This window comes from Gossypium arboreum, chromosome 12 (genome assembly GCF_025698485.1).
Source record: "Gossypium arboreum isolate Shixiya-1 chromosome 12, ASM2569848v2, whole genome shotgun sequence".
In the NCBI taxonomy this organism is placed as follows: Eukaryota; Viridiplantae; Streptophyta; class Magnoliopsida; order Malvales; family Malvaceae; genus Gossypium; species Gossypium arboreum.
The window spans coordinates 118,275,247-118,291,510 of NC_069081.1; the positions used below are offsets into that span (position 1 = coordinate 118,275,247).

Sequence of the window (16,264 nt, forward strand, 5' to 3'; positions counted from 1 at the left end):
AGCAGAATGAATCGGTTCCTATATAATTAATGGGTCCCTGTGTATCTATAATTTAAAACCTCAAAATCCATATTTGCTGCTTGAGCTTTCATGAAATTGGTTGAATCTAATTTTTCACTGTTCCTAACAGGAGAGATGAGCAACAAATAAAGGAAGAATGCTATTTTCACAAATTCAAATGATAGGGATTTCTTGATTGGACTTTGATGTACCTATCAAACACATATTTCCTTTTAGAAGATCAGCTGCTTTACCCTGCTTAGCGTTCTGTCCAGCATACTGCATCTTTGAACATGCTAGTTCTTCTTGCCATTCTTAAGGTTTCTCACTGTCATTACAAGTTGTTGTCTTTCCCCTTCCACTTCTGCAAATTTGAGACTTATTTCAGAATACCTTTCTTCCATGTCTTTAAGCTCACGCTCCATAGATTTGTTCCTTTCCTTAAGACCTTCCACTTCGCTTAGCAATTCGGCAAGATTAACATCACTGTTGGTATCGTAAGTAGGAAAAACATAAATGATTAGCCAATGAACTCATCTACAGTAAATATGTTGCTTAATAACTAACTCTGATTCTTCAGACAAACAGATTGGCCTTGTTGTTCACAACTTATTGTATGCTCATACCTTTCAACGGGTACTGCTGTTGTTGACAAAGGCATGCCTTCTGCAACGGTAGTCTTAGAATGGAGCTTATCTCGTGACTTTCTTCTTTCCTCAGATTTGTTAACATTTATAGGTTCCTGTATTTTGAACATTGGTAATATTGAGACTGGAGTAACTATCTAGTGGAATTGGAAGCATATTAACAATAAGGATGAAACTGAGATACAAGTTACCTTAACTAAAATTTCAATTGTGAGGTCTAGAATTAAAGGAATTTCTATCTCAATTATGCATTGATTGATATAGTTTTGAAGTGGCAACGTTATTTATGTCTTTATTTCTTTCCCGTTAGTACTGCTCAATAGAGTCACTCTGTTTCTATAGAGTTATAATAATTCTGAAATACTGTTTCCATGATTGTTTCATGAAACTAAAATATTGCTGTCTAGTTGCATGAGAAATAACAAAACTATATTATTCAATGCATTTTTATAATTGTAATCCACAAACCTTTTGACATCGATCTGCAGAAAAACAATGACAAACTTTGAGTTGTTCCATGAAGCTTTCGAGCTCTTCAATCATATTGCTGAGATTACTTTCCTTCTCCGGAGCTGAATTAGCTGATGTTTTCCAAGCAGTTTCCTTGAGGTTTATGCGTTCCTGCCAGAGGTGGTGATATTATTAAGCTTTGCTATCAATGAATGAGAACTTATATCGGCTTGGATGTTTGCATTGCATGAAAACGTAGAATGTAAACATTTCATGACTAGATGAAGGATATTATATATCAATGTGGTTTTCTTCCACCATTGATGTTTGTTAAATATGACACACAGAATTTTTCCATGCATAACAACTAATTTTTTTATAGAACAACTACCTTAAGCAGCCTCATTTTTTTCAGCAAACTATTGATATCCTTGGATTCTTGAGGAGCTGAAGTAGAGTGGCTGCTCCTCGAGGCGATGTCAGCTTGACCACCACTACTTTTGAGTTCTTTCTGCATAGAGCCGATTTCTTCTTCCTTCTTCTGCAGGTCATTCTTTAATTGAGATACCTGTTTCCTCAGTTTATCTTTCTCCCTTTCTTCCCGGACCAAGCTATGTTTTAAGTCATTACACTCCACTCTAATATTTTCCATTTCCGACTGCAAATTTGAGATCACCATCTCCTTTTTATCCTTCAAAGACCTCGTGCTAATTAATTGTTTCTGTGCCTTCTCCGTTTCCTTCTTTGCTAAAGTGATTTTTTTCTCAAGTTCATCTCTTTCTTTATTCCATCTTTGTATCAGCATCTCATTTTTTTCATTTGATGCCTTCACTTTTTTGGTTTCATCACTTTGCTTTCCATTTTCTTTTGCCAAATCAGAAAATTGGCTTCTCTGCTCTTCGAGCTTCTGGATCTCAGTCTTAAGCATTTGAATTTCTTTAGAGAATTCCTCCTGCTTTTCCTTCTCTTGCCTTTGTGCATATTCAAGTTGTGAAGTCTTATCATTAAGTTCCATTGACATTTTCTCTATTTGTTTTGCTTTGAGATCTAGTTGGTGTGAAAGGTGTTGCCATTCAACTGCAGTCTGATCTTTAAATAGCTCAAGTTCTTCATTGGCTTTTTGGAGCATTTCTTCCAGATCTCTTTTTTGCATCTGCAGGTCATTTGCTTCTTCAACCGCTTTCATGGTCATCTTTTCATTCTCATCAATCCTACTGGCCATGTCAACGGACAGCTTTTTAAATTCATCTTGAAGCCGCTCGGCATTTGCAGCATTTGTCCACCTTGACTTTCTTAATGCCTCCTCTGCTCGGATTGCCCTCTGTTCCTGCTCGGTTTTGGAATGCATCAAGCTGTTGAGTTCTTCTTCAAACCCTTGTGTCCGATTCTCCAGTTCTTTGTTTAATTCTTTGACTTGACTTTCTAATTCATTAATGGCAATTAAAGACTCTGAGTATTCTTCTGATTGCTGCTTGAGTTTGTCCTCTAGTCTTTGCACCTGAGATTCAAGTTCATCTATAGTAGCCAAATATTTTGAGGACTCCTTTTGTGCCTTTATCGATTCTTGTTGCTGGTTTTGCTTTAACTGTGAGGAGATTTCATTATTTTCCCGGCTCAGTTCTTCTATATGCATCTCTAACTCCTCCTTATGCTTCTTGTAGAACTTCAACTCAGCATTCAGGTCTGTGATTGTCTGCTTCATCATGTGTACTTCATCGGCATCATGTTGTTCATTCAACCGCACCTCTTCAATGCTGGTACTTGCTTCTATCTCACTGGAGAGGCGAGATATTTCCCTGTTCTTTTTCTCTAGCATTTCATTGAGGTCTCTTACTGCAAGAATCAAATTAGAATTGGAATCCTCCGTCTTCTGCAACTGCAAACGAAGATTGGCATTTAATTCCTTTTGATGATCCAGCTCCTGCCTAATTTCCTTTAGCAGAACCTTTGACCCCTCATTCTCATCTTCCGATAGAATTTCAAGTACTTCCTCATCTAGATTGTTCTTTGACTTGAGTAGTTCAAACTCCACCTTCATTGCATCTCTTTCTTCTTTAAGGCTGGTAACTTGTCTCGATAAATCTTGAGTCCTTTTGTTCTCCTTCGTAATCTGTTTCCTAAGAGATTGCAACTCTAATTCTGATACTTCTACCTGCCTCAATAACATAGCATTTTCACTTCTGAGTTTCTCAACAGGATTTTCTGATTCCTTATTCCATTCTCTTGGGACGTCTTCGGGGCTAATAGTTAACTCCGCTAAACTTCCATCAGAAGTTGAACTGGCCGACCAATCTGTGTTTGTTCTCCGGTGCATGTTCTTTTTGGTCATGCCAGTATCCACTGCTCTCTTAGGCATAGAGTTCTGCCGTAGAGATGAATATAATTCAGCGGGGTCCAACTGCCCATCCTATGAAAGAATTAAAGAATTCATAATTAAAGAACAATTTAATTGTAAACTTGCATAAAATAGCCATCTGTTCCAGGTAGTAATTTCAGGATGCTTTAAAACCCAAATCATTGCCATGCTAAACTATAGTAAAACCAGATAAGTGGGGCCTTTGAGCTTACTTCTGTTAAAGTTTGGACATTGTCACTGTAATTGATGCCTTGGCTTTGCAGGCTTCCCTCCCTGGAAATGGTCAAGCCTTCACTATCTCCAATATATCTGATATTGAAATTTCGTATAGGTAAATGGAGCAAGAAAAAAAATTAAGGTAAATAGTGAATGAATAGAGATGGGTTATTAATGCTTGTATCACCTCTGATCTTCTGCTCCTTCAATTTTATGAATTGTCACCTATGGGTCATCATGAATTTCCAGAACCAAATTAGATTTTGAAATAAAAAAAAATTTTAAATGCTTGAGGCGGTCACTAGACAGTGAGAGAGAACTAACATGTAGAATGGCACCGGAGTTGGCAAACTTAAGCGGCAGAGATACGGTAACAGGTTCAGTTTCTGCAGCAAAATCAGCAAAATCAATCGAAGCTTCACCGAGAAACCCTGCTTTTGAAGATCCCTGCAACCAAACCCGGAAAAAATCAGCAAAAACCACTCACCAGTGGAAACTTAAACAATGGGGAAGAAAAGCCAAAAAGCTGAGGAATTATTACATTTGAAACAACGAAATGGTAAATTTTTTCACTCAATTTCCCTGTTTTTATCTCTTTTATCATTTTCACAGTTTCATAAACAGGATTCTCCCACAAACAACTCCCATCTTGAACTGCCACTTTCTCTAATTTCAGCGTCGGCCTCCCAACATCCTCCGGCACCAGCGCTATCGTTACGGCGGACTTTTTCAACCGTGGCACCTGAAAAAAAAAAAAAAGAGGCTAAATCAGGTAAGAGATCTTTCAAAAACTCTAATAAATTTCTTAACTAGGAATCTAACTCAGTAGTACCTGAGTTGCCTGAAACTGCAATTGAAACACTACTTTGATCTTCTTCTTGTCGCTCTTCCATGCCTTAAACATCGTTTACTTTTTTTTTCAGTCGTATATATGCTTTTACTTTCTCTGCTGAATGTTTGCTGCAAATCCCACTTAATGCATTGGGATTCTGACTGAAAAATAATCCACAAAAAAAGCGGGTAGTTTATGAACAGCTGGGGGAATGCTAATGTGTGGTGAAAGCAATTAGATCTTCCAGTCTGTTAAATTCCTTTAGTTCAGGAAATTAGAGATTGTCAAAATGGAAGATGACTCAGAGTCAAAATTAATAAATTTAGTGCATTACAGTGCAAATAAAGAAGCTTCTTTATAATATATTAACCAAAAGAAATCTACTTATAATTCTAAGTAATAAAAGTTTTGGAATTGGAACGTAGTTTTCTTTTGATTGCAGCAAGGCACGGGGTGCCAAACTTCAAACCAAACAGATGGCTGTTTCATCTTATATAAAATTTAATATATTAAAAATATATTTTATATAAATTTTACATACTTTTATATTAAATATCATATTATTTTTATCCACAGGATTAGTTAAAATGATAAGGATTTTTTACTTTAATTAGTAATTGAAAGTTTAATATTTACTTTGAATATAAATTAATTTTAAAATTCATAATCAGGATCTACTTTCTTATTAGTAATTTAATTTTCTTTAATAAAACCTTAAATTAAAGAAAACATTAGTGTGTTATTTCGCAAAATTAAGTTTGATCACGAGGAAAACAACGAAAATTAAGCAAAAGAAAAGAAAAAAAAAGGCACGGCAGAAGTTAGCACTTAGCTGTTACTTATCATATCATTAAAGCATCTTCCTTTTTATATTTGTATCGCATTTAAGAAAGGTATTGTGGACATCAAAATTACTCATTTTTAGGCATTTAATAAAATTTTAAATAATATTAAATACCGTACAAAGTGAAATTGGAAGTGTCCGTTGCATCAAACCCCAATAAAAGGATACAAATAATAATATTTAAAGAAAATAATTAATAAATGGTTCCATTAAATTTAATAAAAACAGTATGATTAAATAAATTCAATGAATTAATTTTCAGTTAGAGCATTTAACCACTAATCAAAAGAAAATATTATTGCTTATTAGGACAGTATTGTAACTGCCAAATGATTAAACCATGATTTGACAAAAATTATAGAGATGTGATTTAAAGGTTTAGAATTGGATGGTTTTTGGAATGGATAAATTATAATTATGGGTGGTTTTAGGAATTATTGATTAGCGACAGCGATGGCCACATACCGAAACCCTTGAGGTTCGACAATTCTGATCCATATTTAACAAAAGCTTCATCGTTTCCAGCAATGCTAAAAAGGCTTTGACATTTATTATTGGGTGCTTTTTTGTAGGTCAAATCCCCGCCAATTTGCTCTGTAATATGTGTGGAAACACGTTGATGCATGTGCTCTCTTCTCTCTCTTGTCCCCACTCACAGACACCCACCTAGACTTTTCTAAGATTGAAGTTTATGGAGTTAATTTGTGGAAGTGAAATATTTTAATTTTAAAATAAGAGTTAACTATTATCACATTTTCTATAAAAATTGTACTTATAAGTGGGATGTATCAATTTTAGAATTTTCCTTTAAAACTTTCACTAATAATATATTAAATAATTTTCTAATTTCATTATATTTATTTAAATATTAAGATAATACTTGAAAAATCACTTAATAATTGGATTTAGATATAATTATTTATAATTAAATAATGATGATATGTTTGAATAATCATTATAATTAATGAGTCTTATTGAATTGGATATAATTGAAGCACTCTAATTATATTTTCTCGCTATTAGGAGGAAAGTGAAAATTGAAATAATTACACAAGTTACATTCAAAGTCAATTTTAAAAATTATTTTTATATAAATTATAAAATTTATATTATAAACATGAACATGTATGAATATTTGAAATGATTATAGCAAAAATTTTCTTATATTAAAAATCCTAAAAATTATATTATAAAAATATGTAATTTTATAAAATTATAATAAAAATTTATATTATTTAAATCCTAAAAAATTAAAGTTATAATTAAAAAGTTTGTAAAAATTAATTTACATATTATAAAATGGTTAAAATATATTTATTTATAAAAATTATAATAAAAAATATGAATATAACTTATTTATGTGTCCATGATATATTAGAAGGTTCATTAATTCAATTGAGATAATGAAAAATCATTTCATTTTTAGTTAGAATTTTAGTCGGTTCTTGAAAAAGATAGCGAAAAAATTATCCCTAAAGTAGATACTAAGAGGAATGTATAAACCAATGCTTCCATAAATTCAATCGTGATTTACAATTATAGCTTTCATATCTATTTATTTGGAATCATCTCCCGAATAAAATAAAGAAATAACAAGAATAAAAGAAAAGACTGTGATTTAAATCAAGATTTTTCCTTCAATCTATAGCAAATAAGAAATAAAAATAAAACAGAAAAATAACAAAGCAATCTTGCATCAGAATACTTGTCTTCTTGTAGTTTGATCTCCAAGTTTTTGGAATGCTCCAAATTCTACTTCAGAATCCAAATCTGGATCAATACCGGCAAAAACATCGTTATAAAAATAATACAGTTATTTATAAAAAATGTTATAATTTTTATCAAAACTTAATTTATAAAAAATCCTTTTCTAGAGTTATGTTAGAAAATTATATCATTTATAAGAAGTGTTATGAAAGTTATTAGATAATTTTAAAAACTTTTTTATGAATATTATATATTATAAATTTTATATTGTTTTTATTTAGTTTATTTATTATAAAAGGGATATAACCTAGCATAAGTTTTTCTCCAAATTAAATTTGTATAAGTTTTATAATTAATGTTATAGACTATTTGGACTGTAAATCCAAATATTATAAGATCGATGCTAATGATGCAAATACAAAAGGTTTTTTAGCACCATACCGTGGAGTATGATACCATTTGACAGAATTGTGCTAAACACAAATGCTATAGATAACTCATGAATTCTTTAATTTGAGACATTCAAGATTTGAAAATGTAATTGAAAAGACATTTGAGATTCTAAAAAAAAAAAAGATATTTTTCATATTAACAATATTACCTTAGTATAATATAAAAATAATAAGGTTGGATCGTACTAACATATTGCATATTTCATAACTTGAATTATAGGTGAAATTGAGATGATACTTTGAAAAGTACATGGAAGAAGGAGATATAGATAATCTTAATGATATAGATCCAAATTCAGGTGATGAACTCGGTTAATGACCAACAATGATGATAAAACATATGTTAAATATTAAAAGGAATAAGCCAACAAACATACTTGGAGCAGTTAGGTAGAATTACTTATAATGCATAATTTTCTTATTACTTTTATTAATAATCGCTTTATCAACAATTTTTTAGACTAACATAATACATGTGGTGATTTAATTTTAATTTTTGTTACTTGTTTAGAAATTATTTTATCATACTAGTCATTTTTATAATTTTTAATATTTTTAAAAATAAAAATTATATAACTATGTAATTACAATTTTATTACCAAACATTACATAGGAAATTATGATATAATTACACTCTATTAGTCAAACACGTATAATGAATATAATTATTTATAATTACAAGGGAGTGTAATTACTACCATAATTATTACACTTTCATCTAATCCCTCTGTGTTGTCCAAGTATACTCCAAATTTATTCAAGATGTGAAACCTTTAACACATTAAAGGATAGTTTAGATATAATGTAAAGAATATTTAAAATATATAAATTAAATTTTAAATATGTAAGTATTATTGCATGGGTACCTTAGATCTACGTACTAAAAATAATAATCTTATTAAAAATTATAAAGGCTATTTTCTTTTTAAGTTTTCTTAGCTAATTATTGTGACTTTAAATAATAATAATTTAAATATGACAGAAACATATTTAAAATATATAAATTAAAATTTAAATATATATATACTATTGCATGAATAGTTTAAGTCTCGTATTAAAAAATTAATTTTATTGAAACTTGTGAAGGATATTTCTTTTAACCTATTATATTTAAACTTATAGATATATACTTAATTAAAATTTGATTCATATATTTTAAATATGTTTCATATCGGAATTTATATAAATGTCTAATGAAATTAATCTAATTATATAATTGTATTTAGATCCAAATAAGAAGGAAGAATGGGGTTTAGTGGCTAACACCTGCCATTGTCAGATGTCAGCACTCACATGGCGTTTCAGATGAGGTTAGTTTTTTTTTTTTTCTCTTTAATCATCCAAGTCTAGAAAAGACTGATAAAAAGCTGATTGAATGTCTCCTTTCCTCAAATTGCAACAATTGTAAAGCAGTTTGTGTAAAGCCAACGTTAAAACTTATCTACACCATCCACAGCCAATGAACAAAATGGGGGTGCAGTAGGGGACTGAGTAACAACAAGTATTTTTTCACTAAATTGTAATAAGTGGTTGCCATGGTCCACTCTCGTACCGCCACCTTTGTAAAGGAACAAGCAAAGCAAACACACTTGAATGGGATGTGGGGCGGGGCCTGGCTTGGGGTATAGTGCCAGGAAATTAGATATTGATGGTTATAAATTCTGGGTTTCAAATCAATTCTCACAAGGCAAGGCAATGTCGCAGCCTTGAATGGTAGTTTTCAGTTAGGTGTCAGCAAAATTCAATTCATGGCCTTAAATGAAATGAGGGAAGTATGTATGTCTGTAGGATTATAAAGCTTTCTTGTGATATGTTGTGATGCTTTTGTTTTTGTTTTTATGTGTACACGTGCAAGAGGTGAGTCTCTTTAGCTTTAAGTGAGTTTCAACTGCTTCGAAGAATTTTCTAAGTTGGTATGATAGTGTTGTTTATATTAATTGGATTAGTTTGTTGGATTGAGAATCAGACTGATTTTAAAGTGTATTGAAATATGGATGAATTGGTTTTATGTTTTTTGTCCAAAATTCATGACCCAAACTGGTTTTTTTATGTTTTATAATTAGTTAATTTTGGTTGAATGAATGTTGGACTTTCGGATTAAAACATTTCAAGTTTTAGAGTTAATGTTGATAATTTTGTTAATGTTTTAAAATTTTAATTGAATTTAGAATGTATAATCGATGTTTATATTTTTATTGTTATTTATTTTTGTTTATAAATTTATTTAACTTATTTAATTTTTCCTTTTTTTTCAAAATTGTCTTTATTTTTATTATTTTTATTTTTTAAAATTATTCAAATAAAAATGAGTAGTCTAATCGATTCGACCATTGGTTCAGATCGAAAAATATTGGACATAATAATAAATTTAGCTTTCAATATTTACCTTTTATCATTTTGACTCTAATTTTTATTTTTAAATTACTTTAATCTTCAACCTTCAAATTTCAATTAAATTATTTTTAAAATGAAAATTTTGATTGGACTGTTGAAATTTTAATGGTACTAATGTGGCAACTCAAGTGACAACTTAGGTGTACATCAAAATTTAAAAAAAAATTTAAACAATATTAAAAGAATTCAACAAATTTAAATGCTCATATTTTTTTTTAAAATAATCCATGCTAGCAATGAAGTACATGTAGATTATCATGCAGTGGTCATGTTAGTACTATTAAATTTTAAAAATTCAATTAGTCTTTTAGTCCAAAATAATTTTACTAAAATTTAGAATTGAAATGCCGAAATAATAAAAAACTAAGGTCAAAAGTAGTTAAATTTATTATTATCCCTTATAAATTTGCATGTATAATTTATAGAGCCTCACTCTTTGTTTAGATTAAAATTTAATATTTTTAATAAAATAATTATTCAAACCCAAATTATTTTTAAAATAATTTAACATCCAAAAAAGGCCACAATTTGAGTACGAAATTTAATATTTTTATTTTTGTGTAAAAGAATACTCTCAATTTTGAAGATAAAATAGAATATTGGGCCTTTGCTAGATCCAAATTCCATTGGTAAATAAAGTTGGAAGCAACAGTATGGGCCAGCTTTATTTCGGTGCAACTTAAAGCCTGGATGAAATTTTTTTAATGGACAGAGAAAATGAGCCAAAGCCCCAACAATGAGACCCAGAAATTATATGACTTAAATTAGTTAAGCATCAATTGATCCAAATCCAAAAAAACCACTTGCGACGACAATATCTCATTGACCAAGACACTAGTGATCCCTAGACCCATATAGAATTATCTGCTTAAACTTGAAGATTCGTTTGATATTTAGTAGGATTTTGATAAAAATATTAGACCCTAAAATGATCTTGAACAATACAGATATATATTAATTTTTTTTAAAAAATAATATAAACGGATCTAAAATAAATTTAAGTTAGCCATTTATAAATACAGATAAATTCGAGCAAAATTTTAGATCATTATATTAAACTAAATTGAACTTAAATAAACATATAGTAATATTATACTCAAGCTTAGTTCAAATCTAATCCAACTAAACTTATGAACACCTAGCTTCTACTTTTAGTTACCATTCCTTCTCCTACATTCTAACTATATCCTTTTACTTCAAGCCCACAAGGAGAATTTCCTCAATCACCACCATCCCATCTTTATATCAACAATACTTGTATTATTTTATCCTAGAGGTTCAACAAGATTAAGTCTAAACTTCACAACTATCTTCACTGTATTAATTACATGTAGCCTTCATAAAATTTGCTGTTGCTTTTTTTACCCACAGGCTCCTCAAGAAGAGTAACTAACTCCCTTCAACCATTTAAGTTTCCATTATTGTTCTTAATTCCAAACTATAAAAATAACTTTGAATCAGAAAATGATCCTCGAATACCCAAAAAAATATATATTAAAAACAATAACATTTCTCCTCATGAAACTTGCTATTGACCCACCGCACAGGGTTTCATTTTTTAGCTTTTGCACGCAGCCGAAGTGGTATAACTTTGTCTTCATCTTCACGTCTAATATTATATCAGCTTTGCCTTCAAAGCAAGCATTTCTTCCCTTTATCCCCTATATAACCCATCACCCACGCCTTGAGAGACCAAAAAAGAAATTGTTTCATAATCCAAAAATGGTGAAGCTAACCATTGTTGGAAGAGTGAAAGATGGGTTACCACTGGCACAAGAAGCAAGGTACATGAACAACGAGACGACGACGTCTCACAACTTATCATCTAACTACAAGCAACAAGCTGAGTTCCTTCTCAATGAAATCTCCAAAGGAGCTTTACCACTTCCCTCAATGACCATCCGCGTTGATCACCATTCTTTCAAGTATCCTTTAACCCCACGCAAACTATATGTGTGTGTGTTTTCATTCATATGCATATATGCATACAACTTAATATTTCTTGAACTGCTTTCATTCATTTAATTGGTTTTTGAAGGCAATAATTACACCAACTTTTTGTTTTTATCCGACACGTATACAAACATAGATTAAGATGAACTATTTTTGCTCTTTACCTTAAGCTATTTGGTGGTGAATGGAATCTGCTTCATCACATTATGCGATTCTTCATATCCAAGAAAACTAGCATTCAATTATCTTCAAGATTTGCAAAAGGAGTTTGACAAGTTTGATAATGGCCTCATTTACAAAATTACTAAACCATACAGCTTTGTTAAATTCGGTATAATGTCCCCATTAGCAATTTTTAAGCAATAGTTCATTACATTTCAATGTTAAACAATCAAATACATATTGAATTAATATATTCTGGTTTTGAATTTGCAGATAGTATTATTTCTAGTATTAGGAAGCAATACATTGATACAAGAACACAGGCCAATTTATCGAAGCTGAATGCTAATCGTCATCGAGAACTCGATATAGTTACCGGAAACATGTCTGATATCGTAGAAAGAAGACGAAATTCGGGTAATTTTCGGTTTAGATTAAGGAATTTTTGTGCTTAATTAAGTATGAACATTGAACACATAGAATACATAAGAATAACTTTATTTTGTGCAGAAATATTAGAGACACCAGCAGCTAATTATACCCCTCAGAGCTCCTCTCTATTATGGGGTTCTCCACGGCTTGAGGCATGTCTTGAATTTTTTTTTCTCGTTTGGGTTAATATAACTTTAATACTTGAATTTAGTAATTAAGTCCATTCTGATATTTAAATTTAAATTTCATCAAAATTTGATGAAATATAAATATCAATCTAGACTTAATTACCAAGTTGAAGCACTAATAATTTTATCAACTCTTTTTGGTTTCACCAACCTTTTTTATTGGGTTAATCCATTTGCAAATGTTAACCCTTTTCTTTTTCTTAACCATTGTTAACAGGCAATTGCATTGATTTGGACACCCATTGCAATCATTACTGTAATTGCTTGGATTCTTTTATGGGTTAGCCTAGTTTTTACAGATGACTACTTAATATCAACTTTGTAGAGCTACTCAAATAATAAATCATGATCAAAGAAAGCTTCAATTCACCGCAAGAACTTCAAATATATGTGCATATATATATACACGCCAAAAACCATGATATCAATTGATCATGCATGTATACGTTATGTGTTTCATGTACTATGCTTCCCATTTATTCAGATTGTAAATTAATAGACCTCAATCAATCAATTTCTCAATCCAAGTTTTCATCATTTTAGTATTGTCGCAAATTGAAATGGTAAAAATATTATGAAAGCTCTATACTAAGAGTCAAATTATATTTTATTTTTTTGTTAAAAATTTGACAATTTAATCCATATATATTAGATCAAAGAGAAAATTAATTTTTTCTTGTACAGTTAATAACTGGCGTGAGTAACAGAATAATCAGACAGTGATATGTGGCATATCATGTGTACTTTATGTTGACGTAAATGGATCAATTTTTAACCGTATAAATGAATAAATTTTTTAACAGAAAGACTAACTGCCCTTTTATCTAATGTATAAGGGCTAATTTAACTATTTTTTAATAGAGAAGGTAAATTACAATTTAGCTCCTAATATAAGATACTCTATAATACTTTTACCAGTTAAAAATTGGTACATGAAAACACTTTTAGGAACATTTACCACCCTTTCTCTCGATGTACCGAATTCAATGGCTTTTGGGTGAATTATTGTACTACCATTTGGGTTCATTGTTAAAGGACAAAAAAGAGCATCATTGACCTTACTGAATATGAATAAAACGTGGAGATGATGTAAGGCAAAACAGTTTGGCCTTTTCAAACGTACTACCAAAATCCCAATGGATGCTGCACTTAAAATTTATTTACAGAAGTCAATGAAACAATAAATATTTTCCAATTTCTCAATGATAATTTAGTAAATATATAATATGATAAATAAAAAATGGGTCAACCAAATGATTGAGTTCACAAAATATATAAAATTTTGCTATTAAAAAGAGAAACAAATACAATGTTACACTGTGTTGAAACCTGTCCTTTTGAAAACAAACTATGGGTACACCAAGAACAACATCATGGAAAAATAACAAAAAAAAATTAAAAATTAAAACTTTAAAGCTCTTTTATTACCTTATTTGTGGGGTATTAAGTCGGTAAAAGTATTACGAAGGTTTTTATATTAGAAGCCAGATTGTATTTTGACTTTTTTATTCAAAAAATGGATAAATTGGTCACTGTACATTAGATAAATTGATCATTTTTATAAAAATTTCATCTATTTTTACTATTAAAAACTGACGTGGCTGACGGAATAATAAGACAGTAACTCATGACGTGCCATGTCCACCTCATGCCGACGTACAAAGAATAGTTTTGTAATAGTATAAATAGATGAAATTTTAATATAAAGACCAATTTACTCTTTGATCTAATGTATAGGTAATTTGCCCATTTTTGAGTAAGAAGGCAAAATGCAATCAGACTCTTAATACAATAAACTTTATGGTACTTTTATCTCATTATATCTCTATACAATGAAAGGAAGTATCTTTTTAGCCATTTTACATGTACATTACATTGTTATTCATATTGAAATCACTGCATATATCATCCCCAGATAAGGAACCAACGAACTGGTTCCCAGAAATTTGGGTTTCGAAATCGAATTGTGAGCTAAACATTTCGTTTGCCGACCCGTTGCTTAGTCCATCGTGAAGATCACTGCCACCGAATGTTCCTTCGTTTAACAAGAACGCGTCCATAAAAGGGTCTTGGAAGTTTGAACTTGAATTGTGATTAAATCCATAAGAGGTAGCCGCCGGACCGCATTCTTGATCAAGCGATAGCCATTCTGCGAATAAAACCTTTGGCAGGGGGCTTCTTTGTGGCTCTTTGGAGAAATCGATAACATGCTGCGGAACGGCTCGATCAGTGCTTACCGAGAGTTTATCAATGTGATTGAACGATTCATAGGTTGGCATTTGGTCAGAGAAAATTCGAGAGGAGGGTGTGGATTGTTTGTTTTCCGAGCTTGAAGTTGTGCATTGACTCCTTGCTTGAGAATCCATTTCTTCAGCTTTTGCAATTCTTTTTTTCAGATATGAATGCCAATAGTTCTTTATCTCATTATCTGTTCTCCCAGGCAAATTTTGTGCAATTTGTGACCACCTAATCAAATACAATCATCATTAGTTCCATACATACATACAAACATACATACATACATACATAAAGTGTTGTTGCTTACTTGTTGCCTAACAAATGATGAAGGGTGAGAATCGTCTCCTCCTCTTGCGGCGTAAAAGTTCCTCGTTTTAGCCCCGGTCTCAAGTAATTAATCCACCTTAATCTGCAACTCTTCCCATTCCTCAGCAACCCTGAATGTACAATTATGCCAGAAAAATGTTTTAGGGGAGGTCAAAGTGTAATTTTACCATTATACTAATTTATAATTTCATAAACTTCATAAGTACTACAAGATATATTAAATACCGCTTATATACGCCTCAGAATTACGTAGTAAATACCGGTAAATTTACAACATCTACAATTTCATGTGAAAAAAACAGGGGAAAGCTGTTTAAAGTGTTTGATGATAAGTTCAGTTTAGTTATTTTTACAAACAGAAAGTAGTCATCAATCATCATCAATCCCTTTCACTTTCTTTTCACTTTTGCTTTAGCCAATAAAAGAATCAATCGTTTTCCTTTTAACTCAAGATTTTTTTTTACCACAATTTTTTTTTTTGTTTTGTGTTGACTCCCACCATCAACATCACCAGTCCACCACCACTACCAACAAAAACAGAAAAAAAAAAATCTTTAATGTTTTTACACAGACAGGGCAAACCAAACAAAGTACAAACAATAATCTTTATTACATGACATTACTAGTTGCAAAATCATTTAAACACCAGTCAATCAACAAATAAAGAAAAAACCCAGAAATATAACAATGAATATGAGAAGGGAAATAGAAAGTAACCTGCATTGATGGGAACAGAGCTCCAACAACCATGGCCATGTTTAAGGACATAGTTTCTAAGCTTTAAATCTTCTTCGGGTGACCATAAACCCTTCTTATGCTTAGCTTTTGGCTTATTATTTTCAGATGGCTTGGAAACCATTTTCTTTTAGCTTTAGAAGGAGAAAGAAACCAGTGCTTGTCCTTTGGTACAAGCTTTAAAAAAAAGGAGACAAAGAGAAAAGGGAAAAATTAAGGGGCAATAAGCAATGAAGCAAAGGGCAGAGACTGCAAATGCAATAAATAGCTGGCCCCCAAAAAGTTATTAATGGTACAAATCTAAGATTAGTTGTAAGTTCACTGATTTTAA

At 30.9% G+C, this 16,264-nt stretch overlaps 3 protein-coding genes and 2 long non-coding RNA genes across 5 annotated transcripts; 3 read left to right on the forward strand and 2 right to left on the reverse strand.

Moving 5' to 3' along the window:
- Positions 1 to 86: 86 nt before the first annotated feature.
- On the reverse strand, positions 87 to 4,976 carry LOC108479610 (uncharacterized). Its single transcript, XM_017782322.2, has 9 exons — positions 4,502 to 4,976; positions 4,211 to 4,411; positions 3,994 to 4,116; positions 3,857 to 3,894; positions 3,666 to 3,762; positions 1,489 to 3,504; positions 1,116 to 1,268; positions 627 to 742; positions 87 to 486 (listed from the first exon to the last, which is right to left on the reverse strand). The coding sequence occupies exons 1-9, from the start codon at positions 4,571 to 4,573 to the stop codon at positions 297 to 299; spliced, it is 3,006 nt and encodes a 1,001-aa protein (XP_017637811.1). The 5' UTR covers positions 4,574 to 4,976; the 3' UTR covers positions 87 to 296.
- Positions 3,636 to 4,591, forward strand: LOC128285537 (uncharacterized). The gene is made up of 2 exons (XR_008275963.1): positions 3,636 to 4,228; positions 4,346 to 4,591. It is a non-coding gene; the product is annotated as an uncharacterized LOC128285537 (long non-coding RNA).
- A 766-nt stretch (positions 4,977 to 5,742) lies between the features above and the next one.
- LOC128285538 (uncharacterized) lies at positions 5,743 to 6,111 on the forward strand. The gene is made up of 2 exons (XR_008275965.1): positions 5,743 to 5,823; positions 5,918 to 6,111. It is a non-coding gene; the product is annotated as an uncharacterized LOC128285538 (long non-coding RNA).
- Positions 6,112 to 11,598: 5,487 nt separating this feature from the next.
- Positions 11,599 to 13,068, forward strand: LOC108478806 (25.3 kDa vesicle transport protein). The gene is made up of 5 exons (XM_017781262.2): positions 11,599 to 11,823; positions 12,022 to 12,182; positions 12,287 to 12,430; positions 12,524 to 12,597; positions 12,851 to 13,068. The coding sequence occupies exons 1-5, from the start codon at positions 11,621 to 11,623 to the stop codon at positions 12,956 to 12,958; spliced, it is 690 nt and encodes a 229-aa protein (XP_017636751.1). The 5' UTR covers positions 11,599 to 11,620; the 3' UTR covers positions 12,959 to 13,068.
- A 1,260-nt stretch (positions 13,069 to 14,328) lies between these two features.
- Positions 14,329 to 16,234, reverse strand: LOC108478741 (transcription factor LAF1). The gene is made up of 3 exons (XM_017781210.2): positions 15,916 to 16,234; positions 15,179 to 15,308; positions 14,329 to 15,099 (listed from the first exon to the last, which is right to left on the reverse strand). The coding sequence occupies exons 1-3, from the start codon at positions 16,055 to 16,057 to the stop codon at positions 14,493 to 14,495; spliced, it is 879 nt and encodes a 292-aa protein (XP_017636699.1). The 5' UTR covers positions 16,058 to 16,234; the 3' UTR covers positions 14,329 to 14,492.
- Positions 16,235 to 16,264: the final 30 nt, after the last annotated feature.